General features: G+C 36.3%; 1 protein-coding gene across 1 annotated transcript in view; it reads right to left on the bottom strand.

Annotated features, from left to right (window-relative positions):
* Window positions 1-1,506: 1,506 nt before the first annotated feature.
* The window catches only part of CEP76 (centrosomal protein 76), a 28,935-nt gene continuing 17,305 nt past the window's right edge, over window positions 1,507-13,136 (bottom strand). The window contains exons 7-11 of the mRNA XM_023724818.1: window positions 11,128-11,316; window positions 8,250-8,416; window positions 7,042-7,375; window positions 3,899-4,116; window positions 1,507-3,195 (exon numbers count right to left, since the gene is read on the bottom strand). Of these exons, the coding sequence (XP_023580586.1) occupies window positions 3,057-3,195; window positions 3,899-4,116; window positions 7,042-7,375; window positions 8,250-8,416; window positions 11,128-11,316 (1,047 nt within the window). The 3' untranslated portion in view covers window positions 1,507-3,056. The remainder of the gene's footprint in view (window positions 3,196-3,898; window positions 4,117-7,041; window positions 7,376-8,249; window positions 8,417-11,127; window positions 11,317-13,136) is intronic.

The raw sequence follows: 13,136 nt of genomic DNA, 5'->3' as shown, positions 1-13,136 counted from the left end.
AACATTTATTTATGTTTGCTGTGTCCTAGCTTCTTGTTGTTTTGATATGCCCAAACAGGCTGCTCGTATAAGCTAGTTTGATTACTGGCTCCTTTGAAGCTCTAATGTCCTGCCACGAGGTGGTTAGATCTGTTACTAGGTATGTGAGCTCAGGAGTCCGCCTACTGTTCCTGTATGGATTCAGCTCAGGTGCCCAGGTAGATAGCCATCAAGTGGGTGCTGTAGGCTCTCACTTCCAGTCCTAGACAGGCATGGGTGATTGGTGTAGCACAGATATCTGGCTGCAGCAGGGGGACACTCTGATCAAGGCAAGGGGCTGATGGCCACCCCTGACTGTCCAGGAGGAAGGCGTGTCCCTGTTCCCTAGAATGCAGCTGGACTATAAGCACCTAATGCTGTTGACTCTAAGGACTGGGGGGCACCTCTTACTCATGGGCCCGCCCTTCTGCAGGTGGCTAGGTGGCGTGCGTGCAGCCACAAGTCCTCAGGCTCCTGATGTGGGTACGTGAAGACCCTGCTTAATGGGCAGTGTCAAATGTCAAGAACCAGCCACTTCACAGCTGAAACAGTTGAAGTTAGACTTCCGGTATAGTCCCTGTTGTACTGTGGTAATGAGGGCCTACATCGCTGAGAAGGGCCCACACAAGTCTATGCAGGGGGAAAAGCCCTCAAAGTACATGGATCCCTTATGCCTGTGCCTAGGCAAAGGAGTTGTGCCTACCCTGGGTTCCTGGCTTAGGGAAGCCAGCAGTTTATTTTTTCCCCTTTGTGAATTTGTTTACTCTCCGAGGCAGGGAGAATGGCTCTGGGCATGTGATGTATCCGACTTCCGGATCAGGGGACTTGGCAATTGCTGATGCTGGTCTGGGACCCAGTGCAGAGCAGGGAGCGGGGAGGTAAACGGGAGAGAGGTTTTTCCCTAACGGGTGTTTCTGATCCACACAGTAGGCCGTACGCATTATCTTTCGCTGATCCAGGGATGCTTCTCATTGGTTCTGGGTGGCCGTGTAGACTCTGGCACTAGATCTCTCCTGATGCAGAAAACATGCCTCCAAAGCACCGCTGCTTGCCTGCCCCACCCTCACCCCCAAAACTGATCAGGCCTGAAGGGCTCAGGGTCTTGCTGGGTCAGGTCTGGCAACTCCTTGCTGCTTCTGAACCGTCTCTCCCTCCCCCTGCCACTTAGTCAGGTTCCTCAACTCTGCCTTTGATGCTCAGGGCTCCCAGATTACCATATATAATCAATTCACTTGTGTTTTCGGGTCTTTGTTGTAAGAGAGTCCACCGGAAGCGTCTGACTACTCCACCATCTTGGCCCCACCTCCGAAAAACATTTTATGTCTTTAATAAGAAAAATAACTTTTAAGACAGAGCTAAATATAAATGGTAAGCTTAATTTTTTAAAAAGAGAAATTATTAGTAGGAAGAGCAGCAGAATTCTAGTGATAAGTGCACTGAGATAATCTTTTGAAATAAACCATTTTCAGAGAAAAATATTCATTCATGCCAGTGCAAAAAAAGCAAATTTATTTTAGAATTTATACCAAAGGAACATTCAAAATACGTGTGTTACTCTGCTACACTAAGGCAGGAAGCCTAGCCTTAATCTTAATACAGACTTGATCATAATAGATTCTGCCTTTTCGTACATACATCACCGTTTGTCACAAAAGTTGAATGTTACAAGTAATTTTCTCTCATTGATAGCTTTATGTGTAATTTTGGCAACAAAATAAAAACGTCTTAATTCATATTTTGCTAATTCTCTTGTCATGTCACTCTCAGAAGGTCTGATTATCATTTTCAATGAAGAACTGGCAAAAGAGGGAATAGTAGTATTTTCAAACTTTTTAAACAAGCTAAATCATAAGTAGTTACCATAAAATAAAAAGTAAATGTAGGATGCCTTTAGATTTTAATTTTTTTAAAACACTAAAACATTTTGCTTGCAATGGTGAATTAAAGTGATGAAAAGGATTAATAATTTGCACAGCCAACTTGTGTACAGTTAATTTAAAAAGATTGATGGATGAAGCAACCCAATTAAGAACCATGCACAAGGTGTAAATGGACAATCAAACCTATCAGTTCCATCATGCAGCTTCTTACAAAAAGTCAAATTGCTATAGCCTTTTTAGTGCTCACTTCTGCTCATTTTTAGAACTTTTAAAATTTGCTCAATTTAAAACAAATAGCGTGTTCTAAGTCTCAGACTTAGTCACATATACTTTGATGCTTTTAACACCACAATGGAAAAAAGAGAGTGAAAAAGTGGTTTCAGAAGATGGAATCCGTGAAAGAGCCTTGTAATGAATCCTTTGACCACAGAAAATCAGAGACAGACAACTAATAAGGGGTGCAATAGATTTTTTTCTAAAATACTGAATTTGTTTTTATAATGTATAGAATTAATAAATATTTATAAATTATGCATGTACTTTCATGTGAGGTTAGTTTTATTATTAATATTTTTATGCTTTTCTGGCATTAGTTTTTCTTAATCTTGTTTCAAGGTTTTCTCATCAATCTCTGAAAGTCACAAATATGTCTAGAGCCAAAGGTAAACTACAAACGTGATAATTCATCACAATGTATTTTCATCTACGTAATAAATAAATCTGTTGTGTGGTTAGTTTCTCTCAATCTGTATAAAATAATCCCATTAATCTATGAAAATTAATGATCATATTGGTTTTACTATGACTCAAATCCTTAGAGAAATAGCTTTATGATTACTTATCAATGTAAAGAAAACTGCATAAATTTTACATTTGTACTTAAACTACTGAATATCTGTAAACAAAGTAATATTTATTAAAATAGAATATGCACTTACTTTATACTAAATCCTACTCAGATATACAGGTTTTTCATCCTTAATTTTTAAATACCCACATTATTTTTGCAAACATTATCAGTCAAGTATATACAAAAATGAAATACGACATGCAAGCCAGAATGTGATTTTAAAACAGACAACCTCTAAAATAGCTAGTAATGTACAATGTGTAAAATTCCAATAAAACATAGGTAGAATTCTTGTAGAAATGTTGGTCCTATAATACCGAGCGATATTTACAAGCAAACATGATCCATACGGCACATGCAGATTCAGGGTACGTAAACACTCGGACACGAACTGCCAGTCGCACCTGGTCTCCACGGCAACAGATTATTTCTTCACAGAAAGGAGACCTATATAAGGAAAAAAAATTATTCAATTAAAAAGTGAACACAGTCTTTACCTTCTTACTCCCACTTAAAAGCAAAAAACCCCAAACCTGTTATTGTCAAGTCAACTACAACTCATGGAGACCCCATGTGTGTCAGAGATCTGTGCTACATAGGGTTTTCAACGGCTGATTTTTCAGAAGTAGACTGCCGGGCCTTACTTCTGAAGTATACTAAATCAGTATTTAAAATAGATTTTAAAAATCCTGTCTCTGCTACCAACAGCTCTGTAATTTTGGCCAAGCTATTGAAATTATAGGCTATCTCCTCATAGTCTATAAATTGAAAAAATTAAAGATAAGATCAGAGATTCTCAACTGAGACTGCAGCAAAGTCACTGGGAAATTTATGTCAAGATATTCCGTATTTTTCCACAAATAACACACACCTTCTATGTTTATTTGCACTGCAAAGATACCTCACAGGGGGAGGGAGCATTGGCAAACAAAAGTAGAAGGCACACATTATTTGGGTAAAAATCACAGTATATACTAGGCCTGCATTCCAGACCTAATGCACCAAAATCTGTGGTAAGGAAGCTCAATCAAGTGTATTTTGCAAAAGCTCCTCATATGACTCTGATGTCATTCCTGAATAACTACTGAACAAACTGATCTCTAAGAGTTCTAAGCCAAAAACGTTTATGATTCCATAAATTACACCTTACCGAAGACATGTGGCAAATGCACGCCTTGCATTTCTATACACAAAATGTATTGGGAACCCTTTAAATGTGTGACCATCAGGTACAGCCCTCCTTATGGCATCTTGAAATTCTTCATTGCCTGCAGATATGCTCGTCGTACGCTCAAATTCATAGGAAGCCAAAGCTGGTGATAAAAGATAGGAAAGCTGGTCTTCCCAAATGGTAGTGAGGCCAAGATCCTATACCAATCAAAACAGAATAAAAAAAGTGAAATACATTTACATTTAAGGAACCAATTATATTAGAAATGTTGATTATTTTAATATATGCCAAGAAAAGATTTTTAAAACCTGTCATAATTTAGGTTTCTATTATTACAGGAATGCACAGAAATAAAAATAAAAGGAACTACAGGCATCAACTTACTTAAGAGAAATAGTCAAAAAACATCAATACGATAATGTTCATAAAGACCTAAATTCCACATTTTTAAAATATTTCATTGTGTTTTAGGTGAAGGTTTACACAGCAGATTAAGTTCCCATTCAACAATATCTACACAAACTGTTCACTGACACTGGTTACATTATTCACAATGCATGAACATCCTCAATATTTCCATTCTGGTTGTTCTGTTTCCATTTCTCTAGTTTCCCTGCCCTCTTACTTTCTCATGTTTGTTTTAACATAATTGTTGAGCATTTGGTCTCATGTAGATGATTTTGTAAAGAAGCAAAGAACTCACAGCTGATACCCTTTATTTTGTAAGCCGATCTGTTATTTAGCTAGAAGGTGACCTGAGGGATAAGTTTCATTTCGAGGTTTAAAGAGTATCTCAGGGCAAGAGTCTCAAAGAGTCCTCCAGTCTCAACTGGCTCAGTAAGTCTGGTTGCTTTTTTAGGAATTTAATGTTCTGTTCCACATTTTTCTCCCATTCTATCAGGGTCCATCTATTGTGGTCCTAATTAGAATGGTACGCAGTGGTAGCCGGGCACCAGCTAGCTCTTCTGTTATCAGGGAAGATAAGCTGTGGTTCGTGTAGACTATTAGTCCTGTAGATTAGTTTCTTCAGGTCTTTGGTTTCCTTCTTTCTCTTTTGCTCTGGACATGTAGAGACCAATAGTTGTATCTTAGATGGCCGCTCACAAGCTTTTAAGACCCCAGCATTACTCACCAAACTAGGATGTAGAACATAAACTTCATGAACTATATTATGCCAAATGACTGAGATGTCCCACGAGACTATGGTCTTAATTCTTCAAACCCAGGAAACCAATCCCGTGAGGTGCTTGGTTATATCTAAGAAGTATCCGTAACTGTGCCCTCATGTGCTTTATTATATATATGAATATAGCTGCATACAGTCACATCCATGCATAATCTCATACTTCTTTAACATCTACCAGAAAAGGCCATACAGCATAGTCCTAATATGGAAGACAGTGTCAGTGAATTTTGAGATCACATTTTGTTTAACTTTAAAGTTTCGTATGATTGAATTTGTTTAATTTGACTGCTTCTACCATAAGCTCACCTGTAGTTGGGGGAGGAGCCCTGGTGGCGCAGTGGTAAAGTGGTCAGCTAATAACCAAAATGTCGGCAGTTTGAATCCACCAGGTGCTCCATCGGAGAAAGATGTGGCAGTCTGCTTCGGTATAAGATTTAGAGCCTTAGAAACCCCACAGTGTTGCTACGAGTTGGAATCAACTAGACAGCAGTGGGTTTGGTTTTGGTTTTTTGGTAATAGGGGGAAATGTTAACAAATTACTAATTGTTTACATAATTAAACTCAAATATTTACTGAGCATCTACTCTGTCAAAGGCACTGACTTTTATACTGTTTAAGAAATAAAAACGTGAAGAAAACATGCTACAGGCCCTTGGGGAGCTTAAACATGTTTCTTGTGGAATGTTGAACACAATTACAATTTCATTTATAAAACCAAATGAACTATTGATATCTAAACACATACAGTAAAAATATACATACATACACATAGTTACAAAAATTCTAAAAATTTCTAAATATTTTGAGTATCATAATAGATCTTTAGCATTTCCTGATTTCACATTCAAGGTTTTAACTGGTCACAAAGGATCCTAAAAGTCCACCATCATCTCTACTTTTCCTGTGACAAAATTTGAGTCTCACTTGCTGATTTACTGTCCAACACTAGCATCTAGCACAACTTTGTCTTGTCTATCACAATAATTCTTATGATGTAATAAAATATAGGTTTTATAAACAGGGCCTAAGAGAAGAAAGGTAACAGGCAATGTGAGTGATCGAAGAAAAGGGTAATGAGGGGTTTCCTTTGCAATAGACTAGGTACCCTGACTGACCCTATTACTGAAACACACTACAAATTCAGATTAAATATTTTTCAAAACACACTTTAAAATGTTTTGATGAGTTGGCAAGTGAGTGAAACTTATTTTTAGGGAGCAAAACTAAGACTAACCAGGGACCCAGAGAACATATTTGCTATATATTAGTCTGCCTCTGGTGGTCTCAAGGAACAGGGAAAACAGGCTCACCAAGGTGGGGAGACTACTAGGGAACCCCAAAGAGTGAAATTAGAAATGTATCTTCTGTAGGAATTTTGGATTCTATTCTTCCATTGGCTATGTGTCGCAAATAACTAGGAACATTTGTACCCAGTATCTTATCATTCTCTTAGTGGTTTCTTTTGATGAACAGAAGTTCTTAATGTTAATGTAGCAAAATGTATTAGTTTTTTCCTTTATGATTAGTGCTTTCTGTGTCTTCTTTAAGGCAGCTTACAAAAAAAGGAATCTAAATGGCTAATAAACAAGAGTCTCAATCTCATTAATAATCAGGGAAATGCAAATTAAAATCAGGATGAGGATTTTTTTTTACATCTACCCAACTGAGTGTAACAAGAAAACAAAATAAGCAAACAGAAACCAATGTAGAAAACAACCAAAATGAATATGGAAAAAAAGAAAAGCAAATTTTGAATTTCGAAATTTTTGAGTCTCTGAACTTAACTCTCATAAATTTCAAAACTATAAGCTCAGAAGGGCAGGGCTATATTTGCTTTGTTCAGGGTTATAATAGTATATGGCACTATGTACACACCAAAAAAAAAGTTAAATACATAAATAATTGAAAAAACTACAACTATTTCAGTGTTAATTACCTTTCTGTGTTCAGACACTAGTAGCCGTAGCTGCATTTCCATCTCATTACTTGTTACTGAGGCATCTATCATGGATGCACACAGAGGTGGAAAGGGAGGAAGCGATGTTGTAGCTCCTGGAGCACACACAGATTTAATTGCTTCTTCACTCATTGGTTTCCATTTGGATTCATCATTCAAATCAAAAACACATACTTCTACTGAGTCAGAGGGCTGACAATTTCCCAGGAACATCTGATGATTGAAAACACAACCAATTGTTCGATATGGGTACAAGGGTTTAGGCTGCTCAGCAAGTGGAGCTCCATCAGGATTGATAGGTTTGTGGATGTACCTAAAAGAAATTAAATCATAATTTTATTTAATGAGAACTTAAAAATTAAGAAGGCAGCATCTTACTGAGGAGAAAAAATTACTCTAACACTTAAAGTCATAACTCTTTCCTAGTGCTAGAGTTTATACTTGTTTTTCCTTCTTTTATGTCCACAATTTAATTACTCTATAATCACTGTACGGGTACATCTTCTTATGAATAAAGATCAAAACAGTTAATCTCACATAATACAATTAAAATAACTTAGCCATAAATTATTAGGCAAAACTAACCAAAACAATTATCAACCAAGGAGGAAGAGCATAAAATGAGAAAAGGGCCCAGTGCCTCTAGAACTATAACAGTTAAAGATAAGACGAAGGAAAACTGAGAACAGCCAGAGAGGAAGGATTAAATTGAAAGACAGTAATGTCAGAGAAGCTAAGGAAACAGGATGTTCCAGGAAAAAGGGAGTATTCAACTCTTTCAAAATCTGATGACAGGCGAAAACACTGAAAAACAAAGTCCAGTGATTTTACAACACGGGGTTGGTAACCACATCAAATTTTTTTAAAAATATCATGATTTACACTTGAACTTATTTTCAGGCTTAGGGATGATGATCAAAAAAAAAAGCCAATTTTCCTAACTGAAAGTAAATAGAATTTATTTTTTTATCAATATTATGTTGGTAAAGATTATTATAGGGGTGCAAATTTTCTTAGAATTTATTTACATAGCTGTTTTTATTGAAGTGATTTTTCACACATTTAAACAGCTCTAATAACTAAAAAAGTATTAACGTATACCTTCAAGAACCATCAATATGAACAAAGAGCCTATAGTTTATAATCACTGACATCTTCATTTTCACTTTGCTTTCAACTTAACTAACCTGTGTCCTGTTAGACTCTCCCAAAAAGTGATGGTTCCGTCAGTGCCACAAGTCATAACCCAAGCATGAGGCACTCCCTTGGCCTTCGTCCCAACACAGACAAAGGCTTCTAATCCGTATCCAAGAAGAAGGCTGCACAGGAGGTTTGCGTGGTCTTCACAGTCACCCTAGGGAATGACATGAAGCAAAATGAAGTATTTACTCTCCACATTATTTCTTCATCAAATATTTAAATATAGAATTACAATAAAAATGTGTTCGTAAATTTTTTACTTTTAATCATTAGTCCAGTGTTAAGCTGCAACAATGGGGAAAAAAGAAAATATGCTAATTTAGGATTATTTTACAAATTAGTCCTTACCAAGTCAACAATCATAACATGTACACTTTAATAAGGGGCATTCAGGTTCAGAAGTTTACAAAGAACACATACACTATAGAAAAAAAAGCTGTAAGATTTCAGCTAATGTATAGCTAAGGGACATGAACAGACAAGTTGACCAATCACATAGCAGGAAACACAAACAGAAAAATACTCAAATGTAAATTAAAATGAGTTATAGTATTTACATATAACTTCAAACAAATACATACATAGGCAAAATTATTGGGAGGAAACACAACAAAATGCTATCAATGGTTATTATTGAAATAGGTTCATATGTAATTTTTTCTGTTTTCCAAATTCTCTTTGATGTGGTTGTATTACTTTCACAATTAAAAAAAAATGAAGACTACAAAACAATAGAAAGTATACAATAATATATTCTGTGAAAAAGGTATAATTAAAACATTAAACAGTCCGGATATAATCATGTAAATATACAGATCTGTGGGGGTGGAGAACTACAGATAATACGCAAAATCAAAAACAACTATTTCATAATTGAGTGTCAGAATGGGAGGTGATTTGTTTCCCAAAAAAATCTATTAGTAGCACTACACTGCTGTTTGTTTTTTTTTTAATTAACTATAATAAAATTTATAATTATTGACTTTTAATATATTACTACCCAACCTTTTGGACCTTGTAATTTCTAAGATTTTATCCTAAAAAAAAAAACAAAAAGAAAAATAACAATATGCTCAAAGATATTCAATGCAAAAATTCATTCACAATAATATCAGTAAATTGGAAGCAAGTCTAACTCAGCCAAAAGAAATACTTCCTACAACAGGAAAACAGTTAAGGTGTCAACTCAAGGGTATCCACTCAAGAAAAGTTTACACACCCATTAAAAACTGGAAACCACAGATTGTAGCAACACATGGAAAAACATTCATAGAATAATGCCAAATTATAAAGGACAATTTTCACATATAATTATAATTATGGAAAAATGAAAGACACATGAAGAAAAACAGAAAAATAAAAAGATCTGATAAACTGAACGAAGTTTCAGCTTTAGAAATTTCCTTTACTGTTGTAATGCTGTTATTTGTACAACAAAAGTATTTTAAATGGTTAAATAATTTTCAAGCTTCTACTTTAAGGTGTGCTTTTTCTTTAAACAAACTTAGGTAGAAAATATAGAATAGTAAATCAACGAGCTGATTATTTGCTTTACAAAAGAATTACTTACATCATAATTTTAAATATGTGCCATTCCTACTGAATTTGAAACTTCAATAAAAATTTTAAATACATACACACAACTTTTAGGAACTATCGCTTGGAATAAGTCAAGATAACTTTTTTTACCTCATGAATACCCATACTATTTATACAGCCTCAGACTAAACAAAATTACTTCAAAACAGTAACATATTAAGGAAATTTCTTTTTTTCTACCCTGTTTCAACAGAATTTGAATACTAAAAGTTGTCTTACTTGCTTATTCTCACATATCAACAATTTTAGAACACAGATGATTAGGAAATTGTTATGAACTGAATGTGTCCCCCAAAAAGATACTTGAAGTCCTAAACACTATACCTGTCTGTGAATGCGACCAATTGGAAACAGTTTTTCTTATGTTAATGCGGTCATACAGGAGTAGAAAAACCAAACCTATTCCCGTCAAGTCGATCCAACTCATAGTGACCCTACAGACAGGAGTAGGGTGGGCCCTAAGCCTAATCCCTTCTAAGTGTGTTTTATAAAAAGGGAAAAAAAGACACAGAGAGATACACACGGGGAACACACCATGTAAGGACCCGTCTACAAGCCAAAGAACACCAAGAAACTCCCAGGGCTGCCAGCAGCTGAGAGAGACAAGGAAGGATCTCCTCCCACAGGTGACACAGCCTAGCCCTGTCAACACCCTAAATTTGGACTCTTAACCTCCAAAACTATGAGACAATAAACTATTCTTAAAAGCCACCCACTTGTGGTATTTTTGTTATGGCAGCACTAGTAAACTAAGACAGAAACATTCTATAACCTATAAAATTAGTTTATGAAAATCAAGTTGTATTTGAAATTCAACAAAATATCACACAATTTCAAGATTTCTGTTCTATATTTATTTTGTATTGCCATGTTCCCCTTTAAAAAATGTACTACTTAAGCAAATTTTAACATGAGTAGGATTAGGAAACCATGGTTCCAGTCCTGGCACTGCCTCTTATTCACTGCTTAATCTACCTCTGTATCTTGGCTTCTGTATGTCTATAATCACATGTGAATGAATACGAGTACTTGTATGCCCCTACCATACAGAAATCACATTAATTAAGAAACTACACAAATGGGAAAATAAAGATGCCGTTTTTTCTTTATTTACTGACACTTAAACGTTACGAAAAATGGTGAAAACAAGATTCTGACTTGTTCAAATTGACAAAATGTACTTTTGTCTAATTCTTCTAGAAATGTACTATAAATTCAAAGTAGCTGTGATGTATGCAGTCCAATTCTATTATGCACATGTGATACCTTGTTTCTACAGAGAAAAGCCAGCAGAGTGCACCACTGCTCCTGTTTACCTCCTCCTCCAATAACAGGGGCTCTCTCATAACCCAGGACATTAACAAATCTTGCTGCTTGCCTTGGAGTATCTAGAAGACGTCCAGCTCGAAGTGGTTTAACATAGGAACAGACTGGTCTATTTATCCCATTTTCATCCTGGCAGAGAAAGAGGGAGAAAACATTACCTGTACTGGCAGATTAATAGTCTCCAATTTTAACATCTTTTCTTGAATACATGAATATAGATAAAGTAACCCTGGAGACCACTTACTAAGTGATTACCTTGCACCCAACACCAGGCTCTGCTCGGTGCTGTGCATATCATTTCTCTTTCAATCCTCATAACATCACTACTGTTTTCATTTCACAGATGAAGAAATAGCTACAGCTATAATGAAACACAGCCAGAATTCAGACTCAGATCTGTGTCAATCCACAGCCTGTGACAGTTAGAACTCCTCTGAGAAAGGGTAGGCAGGTGGGACGCAGAAGGGGAGAGGCGCTAAGCCTTAGTATTCTTTCATACTGCCATACAGAACTTAAATCTATACGTATGTACGTATATATACATCCAGAGAGAACAAACAACTTTTCTGATTGACTCACATGAAAACAACAATCAGCTTATTTCCAGTTTGTTTCCATTATGGCATGGCACTCAGAGAACCACAGGAAATAGTGATTGATTAACCAAGTCAACTGAAAGCAGTTCTGAAACCATTGTAGAAAAACATCTTACATTCTAAATAAACAATGTATCCCAGCACTTGCGCTGAATAACTATTGTGCATAAAAAGGTCTCGGAGCCCTGGTGGTGCAGTGGTTAAGAGCTTGGCTGCAGATCAAAAGGCTGTCAGTTTGAATCCACCAGCCACTCCTTGGAAACCCTATGGGAGCAGCTCTACCCAGTCCTATAGGGTCGCTATGAGTCCAAATCAACTTGACAGCAATGGGTTTGGTTTTTCGGTTTCAGGACTGTTTGCCATGTGTATTCAGAGTTAACATTACCAAAGTCTGTATTTTCCTAAACTACATCATTCAGACAGCAGAGTGAAAAGCCACACACTATTCAAGGCTGCGTGGCACAAATGGTGCGTGCTCAAATAATCTAAAGGTTAGTGGTTCAAACCCACCCAGCAGCACTGTGGAAGAAAGGCCAAGAAAATCCTATGAAGTCGTTCCACTTTGTAATACATGGGGTCACCATTAGTCAGAATCCACTCAACAGTAACAAGTTGGTTTATTTATTATGGTTGGGCTCCTTGGGAAGAAAGACCTAACTCAACCAACAGAAACACACCTGTTTGAATTATTAGACTCATTGATGACTTTCTGTAACAAAAAATATTCCTTCTCCAATATAATCCCACATCTTAGCAAGAAGAAAAACTCACGTATCAATTTACTTTTGATTGTACTTCAGAAAAGACGTGAGTTTTTGTATGTTGCAGAACAAAATGAGTATTATAATTTCCACTCATGCCTGTAGTTCTCAACTCTAAAAGTCATCTACTTTTAAAACAGAAAATCATAATTTTAATTTTGGAGGGAAGTAGGGATTATTTGGCTTTCCCCTACATTAGTTTAACATTGCTAACAATCTACTGTAGTACGAGAATATTAAGTCCTGAAATCACAATCTAAACATTAAAAAGGACATTCTCAGTCCTCATGTGATATTTTCTTAAAACTTAGTGGTCTTTATTATAAGAACTCAAGAAAAGGTTTAAACACAGAAGAAAACATTCTTTGATGGTTATGAGGGTGAGGAAGGAAGGTGAGGGTTATTTACTAACTAGAGAGTAGATAAGAATTATCTTAAGTGAAGGGAAGGACAGCACACACTACAGGTGAAGTCAGCACAACTGGACTAAACCAAAGCTAAGAAGTTTCCTGAATATGATCAAACACTTTGAGGGACAGAGTAGCAGGGGTTGGGGTCTGGGGACCATGCTTTCAGGGGACATCTAGGTCAA

This window comes from Trichechus manatus, unplaced genomic scaffold (genome assembly GCF_000243295.1).
Source record: "Trichechus manatus latirostris isolate Lorelei unplaced genomic scaffold, TriManLat1.0 scaffold00262, whole genome shotgun sequence".
NCBI classification, from domain to species: domain Eukaryota; kingdom Metazoa; phylum Chordata; class Mammalia; order Sirenia; family Trichechidae; genus Trichechus; species Trichechus manatus.
This window is presented reverse-complemented; position numbering and strand designations above follow the sequence as displayed.